The following is an 18903-nucleotide window of genomic DNA, read 5'->3' as shown; positions in this document are numbered from 1 at the left end:
CCAGCTTTGAAGCACTGACCACACTCGACCAGCTCCGTTGAGCGGGCCACATTGTCCGCATGCTCAACACAAGATTCACAAAGCAAGCGCTCTACTCTGAGCTCCTACATGGCAAGCGATCCCCAGGTGGGCAGAGGAAATGTTTCAAGGACACCCTCAAAGCCTCTTTGATAAAGTGCAACATCCCCACCGACACCTGGGAATCCCTGGCCAAAGACCGCCCGAAGTGGAGGATGAACATCTGGGAGGGCGCTGAGCACCTCGAGTCTCGTCGCCAAGAACATGCAGAAAACAAGCGCAGGCAGCGGAAGGAGCGTGCGGCAAACCAGGCTCCCCACCCACCCTTTCCTTTAACGACTGTCTGCCCCACCTGTGACAGAGACTGTAATTCCTGTATTGGACTGTACAATCACCTGCCGACTCACTTTGAGTGGAAGCAAATTTTCCTCGATTTCAAGGGACTGCCTATGATGAAGTGCCTTGGGATGTTTTACTATGTTAAATGTGCCATACAAATTGAAGTTGTGTTTGTCATTGATTAAAAGTACTTCCTCCCTAGTAGTGATTCTGTTCAATGAAATGAAAATTCTAAGATATGTCTCTTGCCACCCGCCCCCCACCCCCACCCCCGTGTGTGTGTGTGTGTCCTTTTGAGTTATTATAAAACTGAGCTAATCTAATGAAATCTTTCTAGTCTAGGAAGACTTTTCGGATTCATTGTCTTGATGTTTAAACCTGGATTTGAAGTTCCTGCCATCTCACTATTTTTGAATTTATTATTCATCACTTTTTTTTTTGTTGATAGCTGCCAAGGACGACTACAGCGAAATGGCTTCTTTTGTCTGTATTTTTCTTAGCCATGGAGATGATGGGTTTCTGTTTGGAACAGATGGCAAAAAAGAAATTAAAGAATTCACCAGTATCTTTAGAGGAGATCGATGCAAATATCTGGTTGGCAAACCAAAACTGTTCTTTATACAGGTAAGAATGGACCAGTGGAAGTGTGTAATCTGGTTGTGTGCTTAGTCACTACATTTAGATTTTTCATACTTGTACATCTTTTAGTATTCAGTAATCATAGTTCTTCCAGCATGGTTTAACATATACCTAAATTATGTTTCATTAGCTCCTTAGTAGCAGGTATCCCAACTTCAGCTGTGGCAAAAGCTGTCTTTTGATCTTACAGGGAGAAATTACTTCTCATATACCTACTTGAGACTGTTCCATTGCTGTTTTCAGCTGTATATTCTAGATTTAGGTTCTAGGTGTATAGCTCGGGGGATCTTGATCTACCAACTTGCTTGCTGCATTTCTGGAGATGGCGAATGGGTGTTTCCCTTCAGAATTGTCACACCAATTTTAGCAAATTACTAGGTTACAAACATGACTTGCTGAGCCTGTGCATAGTGCCTATTCTGGGACAGTGGACTCCATCTCCCAGATTGGTAGATGCAGATGCTGGTAGGAACTAAAAACATTCCGGCTGCCACGAATCTTGTATCGGATTCTGGATTGGTGCCTGACTTTTTGCAGCTGACTGAGGGGGTGGTCATCAATGATGCTTAGATCTGGGAGTGTCCTATTTATTTTTAGGTTGAAATTCTGCAATGGATTCTCTGATGGATCATTGGTTAGTGGCTGAGAGAGACCGTCTGCAGTTGCCTGTGGCTATTCAACAGGTTTCTCCTGGTCAAGGGGTGGCTGAATTCTATTCGAGGTACTTTGTGGCTTTTAAAAATTATGGGGATATTCTCCTATATGAATTTTTTTGATTCAAAATCAACGATGGTAACAAAACCTACAGTGAAGAAAGTGGTTAGCTGTAATGGATCTCATGGATGCCTAATTTCATTGCCATTCGACTTTTATTAATTATGGGTCACAGTTACTAACATAGGCCTTTCCTCAGCTATCCAGTCATTTACAAAATGCGTGTCTATTAACGCAGCTCTTTTACACATTTCTGTATAATTAGAGACCTGACTCGACAGCTCCTTATTAAGAGACCACTGGGATGGTTATCCAACAGGTGCTTGCTATGTACCAGAAGTTCAGCCTCATATTCATAGAATTTTACAACATAAAAGGAATCAATTCAGCCCATCACACTTCTGCCTCTCGGAGTCAGCTACAAATATATAAGAAAAGAATGACTACTACGTCAATTATAAAATATAGCTTAGTATCAAGACTTTCCTTGTTTTTAAGGAAAGATAGTCTTTTCCATGAATATAGATTGTATTGCTGTTATTTATTCACTTCATTTACTCATTAAATTCATGTCACCAGTTAAAGCCTAAACAAGCTCTAGTAGTGTGATATTTTGCTACATCTTGGAGGCAAGGGAAATCTTGGAACACACACAAAAGATCGAGTGGCTAAAAAAAAATGAAGCACATTTTGTTTGTTTATTATCCTGGACATGCCTTCAAAATTTACCTAAATACTGGAGCCACTTTCAGTGGCAGATTTTTTTTTTACGCCAGATATTTTGGCGCAGGTCTGGGTTAAAACTGAACTCCGTGCCATTTTTGGCTATTAAGCGATTTCCCCCCCCCCCCCCCAACACCAATTTTTTTTAAGGATGGCGCAGAGTGGCCTTAAGTACCAATCAGAAAAATTCTATGTTAAGTTAAGAAAATCGGTGCTCAGGTCTATATCGGAGTCTTTGCAGTTTAGTCTTGTTCAGAAAGATCATTTATAATCATGTATAGTACATTCCTTGCATCTCTTTACATTAAAGATTACTTAATTGTTCTGGTGTTTGGCCCCCGCTCTTGGTCCCGCTGCAATCCCGGGACAAAGGGACACTGCTCCAGGCCCTGCTACAACCTCGGGCCAATTGGCCCCCACGCTGCAACCACTGCTGAATGACCCCACCCCCCCTGGTCCTGGCCCCACTGCAATCCCGGGCCGAATGCCCCCCTGCTCCTGGTCCCGCTGCAATCCGGGCCAAATAGACCCTCCATCCCCCGTGCTCCCCTACCGCTGCAAGCCCAGGCCGTGAAACTTCAACTCGCTGGTAGGTGGAACTTCAGCCCTCTGTGTGTCTTGTTACCCTGGCAACCTCGGCTTTTGCCGCAGATTTGAAACTCCAGCCCCCAGATTTAACTTTGGGTACCGCAGCACCAAAATGAAATTTTACTTGGCCAGGTAAAGTTCCAACTTTTTTTTGTCCCATTCGGACAGAGAGAAATCGCTTGTTAATCTGCCTGGGCGCCAAAAATCAGCAGAGAGGAAAATTGAGCCCATGAAATCCAAAATATCTAGCGTAAGATGGCAGAAAAGATCCCAAAACTTAACAGCAGATATTGGGAGATTAACTATATCTGGGTGATAGGTAATCTATCACCCAGAGCAATATTTTGGACACATCCAGGCCTCTTAACAAATATAGTTTGCGACTTTCATTTGGAAGAAGCAATCCTTTTTAACCACTGCCAACAAGTGGTTATTTGAAGGCTATTAGGCTACTTGCATATATTCAACTGAACCTCTATTAAACCTGAATTGTCACCTGATATGAAGGTAAACCAGTTTGCAAGTAATGATTTGCAAAATGGCTATTCGTGCATTCTATACTACTCTTCTACATAAACCTAGTTGCTGTGTGATCACCCTATCTATTTAAATTCCGGGGACCCAGTCATTATTGCAGAAATGAAGTTCATCTAATATCTGGCTGCTTCGTGATTTTGTGAAGAGCTGGAGCCAGTTAAATACACAACAAATTTGAAACAGATGATTGAGAAAAAGCCATAGCAGAAGAGACGAGCTAGAACCAGAAGAGACTGGGGGCATTATAAAGGTGTGTTTAGAGAGAACTACTAATAAGTGAGGAAGATATGATAGGAACTGTAGGAATTTGAAAGCCTGATACCTCCTGGTGAATTGAGCAGGAGCTAAGGCAATGTTCTACATATCACAGGATGCAGAAGCAAATCAAAATGTCATTGGAGCAAATCGTTTAAATGCTTGTGTTGGCTCATGTAGGGAGTTCTGTCACATCTATATATAATGAAACATTGAAGCTTGTAAACTATTATAGGAGAAGAAATTGAGAGACTAAGATCCTGTGGAAAGCAATGGTTAAACCATCTTTGTATAGTAGTATGGAAATATAGTGGTTATGGTACTACACTAGCAAACAAGGCAAATTTCAAAATTGAAGCTTGATAATCTGTGGGTTGGCACTAGAAAAAAAAAAATTACTGAAAGTTGCTGCCAATTGTCTTAAAAACCCAATTGGTTCACCAATGTCCTTTGGGGAAGGGAACCTTCCACATCTAATAAATTTGGCCTACATGTAACTCAGCCCCAGATGACACAGTTGACTTTTAATGCCATTGCCCATATTCAAAGAATATTCTCAGGATATTTTAATTCATTTTGCAGCCAATTGATTATCTTTGAGGTGTGGTTACAGTTATGTAGGCAAATTCAGCAACTAATTTGTCACAGCAAGATCCCACAAAAGGCAAGCGAATGAATGACCATAAGTTTTTATTGCTCATGTGTTTTTGGACGAATGTTGCCGAAGACACTGTTGAAGCTCCTTGGTGCTTCTCCTGATTAGCCAGATGACACCTAGGCTTATCATGTTATGCGTAAGCTTGCTCCTCAGGCAATGCAGCCCCCCGCCCCCCCCCCCCCCCAATTAAGAGGCTACCTTAAGTACTACCAGCTGAGTCAAGCTAACACTAACTAAAATGCACATTTCCTTGTTAAATTAGCTGATATTTGTTGGGATGGCAGCAATCGTGGTACTGCAATTGACTTCAATGCTGGTCAGGGGGTAGGGGATGGTGTGGGGGATAAAAATGGCTAGGATTCCTGCTCTTGATCACTCTCAACACCTGCTGGAAAGCAGATTTGGGTGAGGGCAGAATGAGGTACAAACAACAACAATGCCTTTACTGTTGAGTAATCTGCCAACACTCAAAACTCTTGTGTGAGGAATAGCTACCGAGGAATGTCCATAAGCCTCTACCCCAACAGACGCCAACACCTTCAGGATAAGCAAAAATTGGCACACATAGAAAAATCTTTTGCTGCAATTGAACTATGGGAAGGTGACTTGCTGTTGCCAAAATCAGTTTGTGGTTGACCAACTTTTTTGTTTCTCTATTTTATTTTAATCTCAAAATATTTAACTTCTGTTGTCTTTCTTGCTTCCCTGTCCTTTGTTCTTTAGGCCTGTCGAGGAACTGAATTTGATGCAGGTGTTGAGACGGACAGTATTTCAGAGGACATTAGTAATCCCCTGCATAAGATACCTATAGAGGCTGACTTCCTGTATGCTTATTCTACAGTAGCTGGTGAGTGAAAAACCATAATGTTCTGATATTGAAGCTGTACAGGTTACTGTTGCAAGATGGTTGAAAAAGTATAGAATGGGGCCTAGGTGCATTGACCAAGAATCTCTGAGTGCTCTTCATTGATTTGAGAGCCACTTTACTGGAGACGTTTCCTGTGTGGGCTTTTTGCCTGTTGGAGGAAGATTTGATAAGTGACTGCCAAAACAGTAGTTGTGAAGACTGTAGCTGTGAATTTGCACGCAAATAGTCCAGGACCCTGATCACTTTGGTATTGGATATTTGAAGCTACAACTCAGTCCTATTCACACTGCTTGACTCAATTCAGCAGAGACGGCCTTAAGGTGTCATAAATGACCCGGCCAACAATGGCGAGAAGGCCAACCTTTACACTGCAGTAATAAAATAGGCAATAAAGAAACCGAACCTGATATTGGGCTTTGTGGAACACGGTCTCTTTTTTGACTGACAAGAAATCAAAGCGGCCAGAATAGAGAAGTGCGTTGGTAGAATCGGCTTCTTGCGACCGACCAGGCTTCCTGGCTGGCTTAAGAGACAATTGGTGTAAGATGACCTGGGCTATACCATATTCTGGTGAGGCTAAGCAGATGAGTGGGATGTAGGATACATCTGTTGGTGTAGGATTTGCATTACTGTACAGTTGGATAGTCTACCAAAAGGCATTAGCAAATGCCCACTGATGGAGACTGCAACTGAAACAGAATCACTGTCACTATCATTAGTGGTTACATATGAATAATGAAGGAACAGGTTAGTAGTACCTTAAATGATTGCTGCAAAATCATCAGACAAACTGATTATCATGAGAGACTACAGTATGTAGGTTGGCATGGTTGTCAACACCTGAGGTGGTGTCATTGATCCAATGATGCTGGACAGTGCAATAATAATGGTTGTCATTTTCTGACAAAATGCACAAGCTGATTATTACCCACATGTTCTTTTGACCGCTAAACAAGTATAAGACACCCTGCATGCATCTTGTATCCAAGAACTGACCCATTAAATGTTTAGATATGGGGCACTTGAAAGATCAAACAAGAACTATGCAGTACCATCTCCAAAGAGCTTGCCTCTAGTGTATTGCCTATAAATGATGCAATAAGTATGGAAGTTATTGTGATAGTGTACATGGCTGGGGCTAAATTGCTGAAAATGAAAGATAATTGTAGGCCAAAAAGGCTGCTCAACTCTAATCCTTTGTTGACCAGTATAATGCAATGTGCAAAGGTGGTGTTTCAACCCAAATATAGCAATACTACATCTCAGAAAAGCACAGGTGGTGCCACCCTCATCACTGACACAACAAATCATTCAAAGATGATGCAAGCACTTTGAAGTATTGAATAGACCATTAATTATTACGAATGAAGCCCTCAATGCAGTCATGCAGTGACCACAACATTACAAGAATGAGATTAGTATTATTAATAATAACTTTTTATTTATATAGTGCCTTTAACATAGTAAAACGTCTCAAGCCGTTCACAGCAGTGTTACAAGACAAAACCGATAAATTTGACACCGAGCCACAAAAGAAATAATTAAGGCAGATGACCAAAAGCTGGTTAAAGAGGTAGGTTTTAAGGAGTATCTTAAAGGAGGAAAGAGAGATGGAGAGGTTTAGGGAGAGAGTTCCAGAGCTTAGGACCCAAACAGCTGAAAGCACGGCCACCAATGGTTGATCGGTTATAGTGAGGGATGTTCAAGAGGGCAGAATTTGAGGATGCAGGCATCTTGTGGGGTTGTGAGGCTGAAAAAGATTAGAGATAGGAAGGGGCAAGACCATGAAGTGATTTGTAAACGAGGATGAGAATTTTGAAATCGTGGCATTGTTTAACCGGGAGCCAATGTAGGTCAGAAAGCACATGGGTGATGGGTGATTGTGACTTGGTGTGAGTTAGGACACTGGCTGCTGAGTTTTGGATGACCTCAAGTTTATGTAGTGTAGAATGTGGGAGGCCAGCCAGGGGTGAGTTGGAGTAGTCAAGTCTAGAGGTAACAAAGGCATAAATGAGGGTTTCGGCAGCAGAAGAGCTGAGGCGGGCAATGTTACGGAGGTGGAAAATGGTGGTTTTTGTTACGCTGCGGATATGTGACTGGAAACTCATTTCAGGGTCAAATATGACCCCTAGGTTGCGAACAGTCTTGTTCACCCTCAGATTGATGCTAGGGAGAGGGATGGAGTCAGTGGTTAGGGAACGCAGTTTGTGGCGGGGACCAAAGATCATGGCTTTGGTCTTCTCCAATATTTAATTGGAGAAAATTTCTGCTCATCCAGTACTGGATGTCGGACAAGCAATCTGAAAATTTAGATACCAAGCAGGGGTCGAGAGAAGTGGTGGCGAGGTAGAGCTGGGTTTTGTCAGCGTACATGTGGAAACTGACTGTGTTTTCGGATGATATCATGAAGGGGCAGCATATAGATGAGAAATAAGAGGGGGGCCAAGGACAGATCCTTGGGGGACACCAGAGGTAACAATGCGGGAGCAGGAAGAGAAGCCATTGCAGGAGATTTTCTGGCCACGATTAGATACCTAAGAATGGAACCAGGCGAGTGTGTTCCCTCCGAGCCAGATGACGGTTGAGAGGCATTGGAGATGGATGGAGTGGTCAGCTGTGTCAAAGGCTGCAGACAGGTCTAGAAAGACGAGGAGGGTATACAAAGACACTCAAAGGATGTAATTTGCGACTTTGATGAGAGCTGTTTTGGTACTGTGGCAGGGTTGAAAATCAGATTGAAGGGATTCAAACATTGAATTCATGGAAAGATGGCCACGGATTTGGGAGACGACAGCACGTTCCAGTACTTTGGATAGGAAAGGGAGGTTGGAGATGTGGCGATAGCTATCGAGCAGATTTCTGCAATTGCCAATGCTGAAAAGCCACCAAGGCAATGAAGACCAATAAAGCTCCAGGACTGGATTGAATTCCGAAAGAGATTGGGGCTTTTACTGAGCAACTACATAAACTCTTCAAAACCATTTGGAGAGATTTAACGGATCTGACCACTATTACCATCTACAAGCAGATAGGAAAGAGCAACTCACGAGTGCTTAAAAATGTAATTGACTGAATTCTTCCAGTCACTATTGGTATGATTTTTGTCACGCCACAGATTTAGGAGAAATGTGTGGAATAGTGTTGGGATCTTTTATGCACTATTCATTGACTGAGGCTTTTGATGTGATCCGTCAACTGGATCTATGTTAACTGATGCAGAGGAGGTTTTGTCCAAATTCTGCATTCCTTCTATGATGGAATGCTTGGTAGAATGATTACATAGGATATATGACACAGGAACAGGCCATTCGGCCCAACCAGTCCAAGCTGGCGTTTGGATATACGACACAGAAACAAGCCATTCGGCCCAACCGGTCCATGCCAGTGTTTATGCTTCACTCGAGCCTCCTCCCGTCTTTCCTCATCTAAATCTATCAGCATAACCCTCTAATCCGTTCTCCCTCATATGCTTGTCTAGCCTCCCTTAAAATGCATCTATACTATTCGCTTCAACCACTCCGTGATAGCGAGTTCCACATTCTCACCACTCTTTGGATAAATAATTTTCTTCTGAATTTCCTATTGGATTTCTTGGTAACTATCTTCTATTGATGTCATCTAGTTTATGCTCTTTCTCTTCCCCTCCCCCAAGTGGGAACATCCTCTCTCTATCCACTCTATCGAGACCTTTCATAATTTTTAAAGACCACTTGGGTCACCCCTCAGCCTTTTTTCAAGAGAAAAGAGACCCAGCCTGTTCATCCTTTCCTGATATGTATACCCTCTCATTTCTGGTATCATCCTTGTAAATTTTCTCTATCCTTTTTATAATATGACGACCAAAACTGTACGCAGTAGTCCCTAAATATTATCTAACCAAGGTTTGATACAGGTTTAGCATGACTTTCCTACTTTTCAATTCTATACCTCTTTTTAAAAAAAAAACCCTAATGCTTAGTTTGCTTTTTTAGTGGTCTTGCTAACCTGTGTCGTAACCTTTAGTGATTTGTGTATTTGTACTCCGAGATCCCTTTGCTCCTCTACCCCACTTGACTTGCACCCTCCAAGTAATAAGTGACCTCCTTATTCTTCCGACCAAAATATAATACCTCACATTTATCTGTGTTGAATTTCATTTACCAATTATATTCAAGTTTATTAATGTCCTCCTGTAATTTGTTGCTATCCTTCTCAGTATTGACTCGCCCCCAATTTAGTGTCCTCTGCAAATTTAGAAATTGTGTTTTTGATTCCAAAGTCTAAATCGTTCATATAAATTCTGAACAACAGTGGTCCCAGCACTGATCCTTGTGGAACACCACTATCTGCCATTGTGAATAGCTACCATTTACTCCTACTCCTTTGCTTTTTGTCTTGAAGCCAGCTAGCTATCCATTTTGCTACTTTCCCCCTGACCTTGTTCATCAGTCTATTATGGGGTACCTTTATTGAAGGCCTTTTGAAAATCTAGATAAATTACATCTTCTGCATTACCATTGTCTACTCTCTCTGTTACCTCTGCAAAAATGAGTGTTAATCGAGTGCAGTCTGAGCCTTTTTCAATCACCAATGGAGTCAAGCAAGAGTGAGTTTTTGTTCATAGCCTCTAAAGGAGACCTGGATTGGTTGATGTAAGCTGCTGCACATGAGAGGTTCTTTATCCTGCATTAACTAGAAACTCCAAAGATTCCAGAGGAGGGCATATGTAAACTTTTGTTTGTAGATGACTGCATTCAATGTCCATACTTAAGAGGATTAGTAGGTCATTGCCACAATCTTTTCTCTCTTATTGTAAAACTCTGGCTTGTATTGGCCATCTTCAGGAAAGCACTATACCAAATCAACTATCATCATTGGTAATATTCTGTCAATTAGTTCATTGCTTTGGATGGCATGCTGTCAAATAATGCACTCTTCTTCTTTCGTATGGTAGTAGTAAAGCAAATCAAACATCAATATCCAAGTTGGATATCCAGGCCAAAGCTTCCAGTGTAACAGCGTGGATATCTTGTAGGCTGTTTGCACATTTTCTCTGAGGGCCCTGCTCAATGATGTGCTCCAGGGTCTGATTAGGAGCTCCACAGTTGCATGAGGGACTGATCGTGAATTGCGCTCTCATGGTTGTGTTTTGGAAGACTGAAAAAGTACAAAATTATCAGTTGCAATATCCTTGAGCAAGACAGGCAGTGAATTGGTCAGGACATATCTGATATGTGTGAAAAATTTCATAATGACAAAATGATCTGGTGCAGTCTCAGATTCCCTAATTTTTTTTCATGCATGGACCCTTTAATTGGTTTCACAGCCCATTGCAATTTTTGCATTCTAATTTCTTCCACATAAAAGCTGGTGAGCAGTTTGCGCAGGGCCTCCAGACCGCTGTGTGACTGCAGCTTGGGAAAGTTCGGTACAGTGTACTGTAGCAGGATAGGTAACATGAGAGATGGGGCAATCTTGAGCATAACTTCAAGTTTATGTAATATCAATGTTGCAAAATGGGAAAATCTTGCAGATGGTTGCACGAGTTGACAAGCGGTGACACATGGCAGTGTTGGCTCACACAAGTGTGTCAATCTGAAGCAGTGGTAACAGCAGTCTGTTTGTTCTCAAATGAGTTGCTTTGATCTATGAAACATGGGTGAGCTTGCCTTACTGCACAAAAAGGATACATTCTCTTTTCTACACGTTTATCATCAATTGCCAATTACTATCACCAGTTTACTGTCATGAGTAGGTGCCTGATTCTGTTTAAATGGGATGTATTATCACTTTTAATGACATCTGTTAATTTCATTGCTTGCAAGGGTCACTCCACGAATTGCATCATTCTTTGTTTTTTATTGGGTTTGCCAATAACTGGTACAAGTTGGTCCGGCATGATTCTGGCGGCCGGGAGCGCATGCGCAGAACACAGCCGACCTCCACCCCGACTTTGGGCCCGCCGACACTTCGCATGAGAAAAAAGCAGCATATTTCCTTAGTCAACATACCATATAATTGTCCAAAAGATTGGTACACCTTGTGCAGTAACTTTGCATACAAGCATTTGATATGAAGTTTAGAATGTAGCATCTAAATTAGCTGAGCGTTTACCTGGAAAGGAGGAAGAGACTGCTGCTTGGAGGTTGCAGAAGATTCCATATCCACTTGAGGGCCCGCCGACACTTCGGGCCCGCCCGGGGCACCGACCTCCCCATATGCAGCAAAATCCTTTATTCGGCACAGGCCAGGTCCTGAGGGTGTCGGACAAGAGTGGTTCAACCTGTAATCCCAAATTTAAAAAAAAATAATGAAGCTAATGCATCTCAAACTTTTAGCAGCAATCTTGGCTTTTATAGCCTCCCCCCCCCCCCCACCCCCCTGCAATTTTCTGTTTTCCCTTCTTGGCAGTGTTGAGATTCTTTAATGGCTTGTGAATATTTGCAAAACTGAATGGAATTTAATCACTTTTATAAAGCATATTTATAAACATTTGCTAACTATTTTGATATGCTGGCTATAACATAAATAATTTCAGCTAGTGAAATTGCGATTTTTCATTTCAATTTTATTTGTCATAACTTACTCGAGGCTTTATTTTGTGGAACATAATACAGTTGAGAGTAAAGCAATAAATTATTGGGGATTATGAGCTCTCTTTTCATTGAATTTATTGTATAAAGCATAACTAATGCTCCTTGGATTGCTTTGTGACATTAATGTGTTGCTTTAATGTAATTACATTTGAGATTAGATTTATTTTAGTTAATTGGGACCACCCTATCAACTATTTCTTTTCAAAAGACCCTCTTAACACTCATCTCTTTGGATTTTTAATGCAGAGAAAGATTAGCCTTTCTCTTTAAATTTTAGTAAAATTTTCTCCAGTTCTCTAGCTGAGAAGGTTGGCAGGGTCCCACATAGGCCTCTGGCTAATGCATTGATCTTCCTTTCCTCTCCAGGAGGTATAACATGTTTTCTGTAGCCCAACTGATACTTCTTTCACCCCTCTATCTCCTAACTGTACAAACGTATTTCAGGGGAAAGATAGTTAAGCTATATGAACATTAAACATTTCAGGTACTAGTCCGAACACGTGAAGCTAATCTCAAAATGTATTTATTGTGTGGATATTGCATTTAGATTTTGATTTGGAAAGTTTTCTAATGAAATTGTGTAAAATGTTATCTTTTCCAGGTTATTACTCTTGGCGAAATACAGGCAATGGTTCATGGTTTATTCAATCATTATGCCATGTACTGGATACCTATGGCAATAAACTTGAGCTCATGCGGCTGCTTACCAGAGTCAACCATAAAGTGGCACTAGAGTTTGAATCCAGCACAAATGTAATAGACTCCAGTGCAAAGAAGCAAATTCCTTGCATTATTTCTATGCTAACAAAAGAACTTTACTTTAGTTAAGATCTCTGGAAATGTGTGAAAATTGCTCAGATTGTATCCAGATCCATTCCAAAAGTAACTGCTTTCTACACCTTGTAGCAATTTACCTTCCAGCAAAGAACTAGCTATTTTAACCAAAATAGACAATCAGAGATTTTTGGTTCTGGTTATTTTGATTAAATGAATACTGTTGAATATAATGTCTTTCCAGTAATTTAGAAAATCGACAGTTCATTTTTGAGTTTCATTGTAGATTGCAACTTGCTAGGTTTTATTTTACTCTATTCTTGAAGTGTATTTTCTAAAAATTAAAAAAAAAAAGACTTGCAATTTACAAATTATTAGTTGCTTTTGATAAGCTTGTGTTTTGAGGATTTTAAGGTACCATGTGCATATGCATGAATAGGTACAATGTGTTCCAGTACTATACATCAATTTTTCACAATTACAAAGAATCCCAGTGGGGAACAACTAAGTGCACATAATGGATAACTGTGTGTAGCCTTACTGTTTTTCAAATGTGTTAAACTTTCTCACCAACATATTAACAAACAACGGCCAGTGCAGTCTGTTGTTTCAGTCTTGGCTCAGTGGTAACACTTTCATCTCTGAATCAGAAGATTGAGAGTTGAAGCACCACTTCAGAGACTTGAACACATAACCAGGATGATATTTATCAGTGCAGGAGTGCTGCACTGTCAGTTGCCATCTTTCAGATGAGACTTTAAGCAGAGGCCCAGCCTTGCCCTCCTCAGGTGGATCTGAAAGATCCCATGATACTATTTGAAGAAGAGCAGGGAATTCTCCCAATGTCTTGGCTAACATTTGATCCTCAATCAACATCACGAAAACGGATTAACTGAACATTTACCTCATTGCTTTTTGTAGGACCTCGCTTATGTGCAAATTGGCTGCCATGTTTACCTACATTACAACAGTGACAACATTTCAAACGTATTTAATTGGCTGTGAAGCATTGGGATATCCTCAAGTAGTGAAAGGCCCTATTTAATGAAAGGTTGAATGTTTGTAAATGGAGGCAAGAAAAACATTTACTGCCAGATTCAGTGTTGGGAGTGGGGGTTCTGACCAATATACTTCCTTATATTAAGTTTTACATACAAAGTCATGGTAAAAGTAAGCTTGTATGGTACATGCAATTCTTATAAACCAATGAAATATGAATCCATAGACTGGTAGTATTGTCATTTGGGATTTGGAGTTGGTTTATCAAATCCATCTGTACCTTTGCGTGGTGTTATTGGACAGTCCAAGTACATAATTAAGACTAAAATCTTGATTAGGAAACAAATTCTTGAGGCGTTATACTTCTAAAATTTTCCCCTCCATTTGTCACCATCTCAAATCTCCCACATTATTTCCTACTAACTGATGAGCATAACTTGCTCCCTGGCCTCTGCGAAGGATACTTGAACTTCTATGTGATAATTTATAACGGTCTAAGATGATCTGCCTTTTTTCTCCCTTCTCCGCCTCTGTGGAAAGGGTGGGGTGCTTGACCCCTGGTTTCTGCTCAGTGCCTTCCCCTCATGACAATTGATGTCATGAACTCGCATCTTGAATACAAACCCTTTCAGCTATTGGTACAGGAGATTTGTGCATCAATGCATTGCTCTGCCAAAAATGTGATCTTTATTTTTTTTAAAAGAATGCAAAGGTACATGCTTTGTCTTTAAATATTTCAAACATTGTCAAGAGCTTGATTCTGTGCACTTTTCAACTAACAATAATGAAAATTGTTTAATCTAGCACCGCATGATTAAACTTCAAAATACTTGAAATACTATTTTCTTATTCATATTGTTGAATATTGCAAAATATAGTGTCAATGTTTTTCCCGTTTGCAGACACACAACAATATTTATTTCAGTCGTGCAATGTTACTCAGGGTTAATGCAATAACAGCTTAATCGTTTTTAATCCTGCTTGGTTGCTAATTGCTGTATTAAGAGCCTTGTAATTTAAATCATCATCCATATAACCAGCATGCTTTCCCATATGATGCTTTGTAGGTACAGTTTTGGACTTGTTTTCTTGCGCCTTTAGTGTAGAAAAACGTCCCAATTTAGTTCTGTTTTATATAAATAGTTTTTTTAATCAGATAAAATGCATTTTGAGAGAATGTGTTCATGTTTATATGATTTTGGTATTAGTTCAGAGGAGTTTCCAGATCAACTCTTCATTGGGGAAAAAAAATTGCAGTTTTGAACCCTGAAAGTGACTGACCAGCTAATGTGGATACGAGAAGTAATTTCTTAACATCCTTTTTTTGTTGTGGAGTATATACAAAGGATTTGGAGCTGTAACTTAAATGGTATTGCATAAAGCAATCCCTCTGAAACAGAGCTTTATGGAGGAGGCTTGTGTGGCTCATAAACACCGGCATAAAAACAGAAAATGCTGGAAACACTCAGCAGGTCAGGCAGCAGTTGTGGAAAGAGGAACGCTTCTGGTGAAAGGTCATCGACCTGAAATGTTAACTCTCTTTCTCTCTCCAGAGGCTGTCTGACCTGCTGAGAGTTTCCAGCATTTTATTTCAGATTTCTAGCATCTGCAGTATTTTGCATTTGTACTAACTGAGCCAAGCTGATGCGTTGAACTTTTACAGGTATTTCATTCATGAAACTCCATAGACAGTTTGTTTTCTGAACTGTAGAGACCCGTTCCATTCATTCTTTGCTTTTGCTTTGCCAAAAACAACTTTGGCATGACCATGATTGGGCTATGAAATTTATGTGATGAAGGATTATGGTAACTTTTGTGTTGACCTCCGTCTGATGTTATTTCCCTGGTTTGATAACTAATCCATTTGCACAAGGAGGATAATGAGTAGCACCATACTGATAGGCAGTTGACTCTAAAATACGTAACCAGCTTGTGAAGAGATTTTATACTTGAACGGAGGTTTTTTAAATTAGTGAGATACCTGGGTGAAGTGTTTGAGCGAAAGTGCAGGAAAGATTGAAGTACTGATTTGATGACCTGCTTGTGTTTGTAAAATCTGCAGATTGTAAAAAGAAAGGAAGATTGAAGGGGAAAAGAATGAATTAGTTGGTGAGATGAGTGATTTCAAAATGAGGGAAGAATAGGAGTGTGTACAGAGGTGAGTTAGGAGGAACAAGGGAGTGGAGATTAATCACCTATAGTGGATGGAGAGGGTCAGAGGCCAGAGATGATATAATGAAACAGGAGAGAGAAAAGCTAGAACTGAATCTCCTGTAATAGAGGGTTAGAAGTTAGAGGTGAATTATCTACATTGGAGAGAAAGAGAAGCAAAGATGCACCACTTAGGAGTCTAGGATGACTTGCTTCCACACACATTGGTCTCATCAGTAATCTGAGAACTCATCACAGGTGAAGCAGATCGTGGTTGAAGGGATAGGTGGGCTGCTTGGGTTGTCATGCACTCCTTCCGCTGTTTGTACTTGGCTTCTGTGTGCTCCTAGTGAAGAGACTCTGTGTTTAGCGCCTTCCCGGATGCTTCTCCACTTTGAGCAGTCTTGGTTCAGTGATTCCCAGGTGTCTGTGGTCCCGGGATGTTGCACTTTTTCAAGGAGGCTTTGAGAGTGTCCTTGAAGCATTTCCTCTGCCCATCTGGGACTTGCTTGCCATGTCTGAACTCTTGAGAGTGCTTGTGTTGGGAGTCTAGTATCGGAAATGCGGATGATCGAGCGTGGTCAATGCTGGGGATGTTGGCCTGAGCGAGAATACAAGCATTGGTGCGCTTATCCTGCCAATGGATTTGCAAGATCTTGCGGAGACAGCATTGGTAGTACTTCTCCAGTGCTTTGAGGTGCCTGCTGTGCATAGTCCATGTCTCTGAAGCATATAGGAAGGCGAGTATCACTGCTGCTCTGTAGACCATGAGTTTAGTGCTGGGTTGAGATCCTGGTCCTCAAACACACTCTTCCTCAAGCACCCGAAGGCTACCCTGGCACACTGAAGGCGCGGTATTGGACTTCGTCATCGACATCTGCCCTTGTTGACAGTAGGCTCCCATGGTATGGATATTGGTCCACGTTGTCCAAGGGCTCGTCATGGATCTTGATAATCGGGGGGCAGTACTGTGTGGCGGGGGCAGGGTGGTAGAGAACTTTTGTCTTACGGATGTTTAATGTAAGGCCCATACTCGTACGCTTTGGTGAAGATGTTGACGATGGTTTGGACATCGACCTGTGTGCGCAAACGCAAGCGACGTCTACATATTGTAGTTCATGACACAATGGGACAATGGAGGGAGGCAGATAATTACACAGAATTGCAACAGGCTGTTTGGCCCAACCAGTTAGTGTTGGTGTTTATCCTCCACACAAGCAGTAGTTCTAATCCCATAAACTAGAGATAAATCACCTGTAGTAGAAAGAAAGAGGGATTGGAGATGAATCACTTGGAATGGGATGAAAAAGGTGCTAGAGATAAATCACCTGTAATGGGGAGAGAGGTTACCTAGCAATGAGTGACCTATGATGGATCAACCTACCAATATAAACGTTCGATTTAAAAATAGCCATTATACTACAGTTTAATTGTTAGTTCAATCATTTAGTTTTAAACAAATAATTGAAAATTCTTCAAACAATACATATTTTGTACACTTAATCTAGTTTGGAATTGTAAGCAATACTGTTCTTTGAGAGGCACTTGATAGTATGTTTAGTCTATGAACATTCCTACATTATAACAGTAACTACATTTCAAAAAGTACTTCATTGGCTGTAAAGTGCTTTGGGACATCCTGACGTTGTGAAAGGCACGATAAATGCAAGTCTTTCTATTAAATAGTATAATTTGTGGATATTTGTTGTTCAGGATTTCCTATTTGTAGCTTCTTGGATTAAGGATTTTGTACAGGTGAGTGGATGATATGATGCACTGGAATTCTTGTTACCTGGCGGGATTTCCGAGCAAAATCAGGTATCACTTAATGATAGAAATCCAGATTTTCATTGATGGTCAGGGATCTATATAATGGATTAGTTAGTTCAAGAAATTCATATGTATCTTCTTCAACAGCACCTCCCAAACCAGTGACCTCTACCACCTAGAAGGACAAGGGCAGCAGGTGCATCGGGACACTGCCACTTCCATCCTGACTTGGAAATATATCACTATTTCTTTATTGCAGCTCGGTCAAAATCCTGGAATTTCCTCCCTAACGGTACTATGGGAGTACCTTCATGTCATGGACTACAGCAGTTCAAGAAGATGGTTAACCACCACCTTCTCTAGGGCAATTAGGGATGGGCAATAAATGTTGGCCTTGCCACAACATCCCATGACTCAATAATTTCAAAAATCACACATGAAAAAATTGGACAATTGCACTTTTAATGGTTACTGTACTTGTAAAGCCAGTGATCATCTGCATGCAATTTAAAAATATGATCCACTTCTGCAAATTATTGCTAGTAGAATTCCATGTTTATTGTATCCTCTGGGACTGAAATATGTATATATAATAGACAAATGAAGGAACATGTGCCCTTCTAATTTACCTTCAACTGTTCTGTATAATGTATTTGTGCTTATTTTTAATAGTTCATAAAACTGGTTTTGTGTAGCTAAGTGAGCATAAGTATAGAATGACTAAAAGCCATCAGGCCCACTTCACCCATAGCCATGTACATATGGAATGTATCCTATCCACATAACCCCTTTTGAATAAAGTTGCTCAAATGTAATAAAGGAGAAATCCAGTTTATACAATCCATCCTCGCATTTCTACTATTCAACCTTGCACAGATAACATTCCCCCCCACCCCATCCCAAAACCTTGGGATATTTGATCATCTCAGATCATACTTGTCCTGTAACCTCCAGTCCTCGCTGGCTGTTTATCCATTTTAAACTCAAAGAAGCTAATTGACTCAACTTTAGATGTTTTTGCTGGGAATCTGTTCAACAAAACTATCTGTTGATGCGGGGAGTTTTTTTTTTCTAGTTTCACTTCAGACACGGGCAGCTTGTAATAATATTGGGAATGTGACATTAGTAGCTTCCCTTATGGCCTTGTGGGTAAAAGTGCTGCCCCATGCAGAACGTGAGCCACACAAAGCAGTATTGGTTTCCAGTATGTGCTGAATTAGCTGATCGAAGCCAAGGCAGCAATTAAAGTGGCATCACTGCTCTTGGGCTTGTGGGGGTTTTGATGCTGGAAACCA

General features: G+C 40.8%; 2 protein-coding genes across 7 annotated transcripts in view; one reads left to right on the top strand and one right to left on the bottom strand.

The window, feature by feature from the left end:
* The window catches only part of primpol (primase and polymerase (DNA-directed)), a 94015-nt gene extending 82456 nt beyond the window's left edge, over window positions 1-11559 (bottom strand). For all 3 annotated transcript variants that reach the window (XM_070878740.1, XM_070878723.1, XM_070878749.1), the window contains exon 1: window positions 11433-11559. In XM_070878740.1, coding sequence (XP_070734841.1) covers window positions 11433-11480 — 48 coding nt within the window. In that variant the 5' untranslated portion in view covers window positions 11481-11559. The remainder of the gene's footprint in view (window positions 1-11432) is intronic.
* The window catches only part of LOC139263158 (caspase-3-like), a 47666-nt gene extending 29216 nt beyond the window's left edge, over window positions 1-18450 (top strand). For 3 of the 4 annotated variants that reach the window (XM_070878823.1, XM_070878804.1, XM_070878814.1), the window contains exons 5-7: window positions 806-981; window positions 5195-5318; window positions 12516-13059. In XM_070878823.1, the coding sequence (XP_070734924.1) occupies window positions 806-981; window positions 5195-5318; window positions 12516-12742 (527 nt within the window). In that variant the 3' untranslated portion in view covers window positions 12743-13059. Of the gene's footprint in view, window positions 1-805; window positions 982-5194; window positions 5319-12515; window positions 13060-17755 lie in introns of those variants that run through there. The other variant, XM_070878832.1, reaches the window with a different exon arrangement.
* Window positions 18451-18903: the final 453 nt, after the last annotated feature.

Source organism: Pristiophorus japonicus, chromosome 1, assembly GCF_044704955.1.
Source record: "Pristiophorus japonicus isolate sPriJap1 chromosome 1, sPriJap1.hap1, whole genome shotgun sequence".
Classification (NCBI taxonomy): Eukaryota; Metazoa; Chordata; class Chondrichthyes; family Pristiophoridae; genus Pristiophorus; species Pristiophorus japonicus.
The sequence above is the reverse complement of the archived record's forward strand: the minus strand, read 5'-3'. Positions and strand labels throughout refer to the sequence as shown.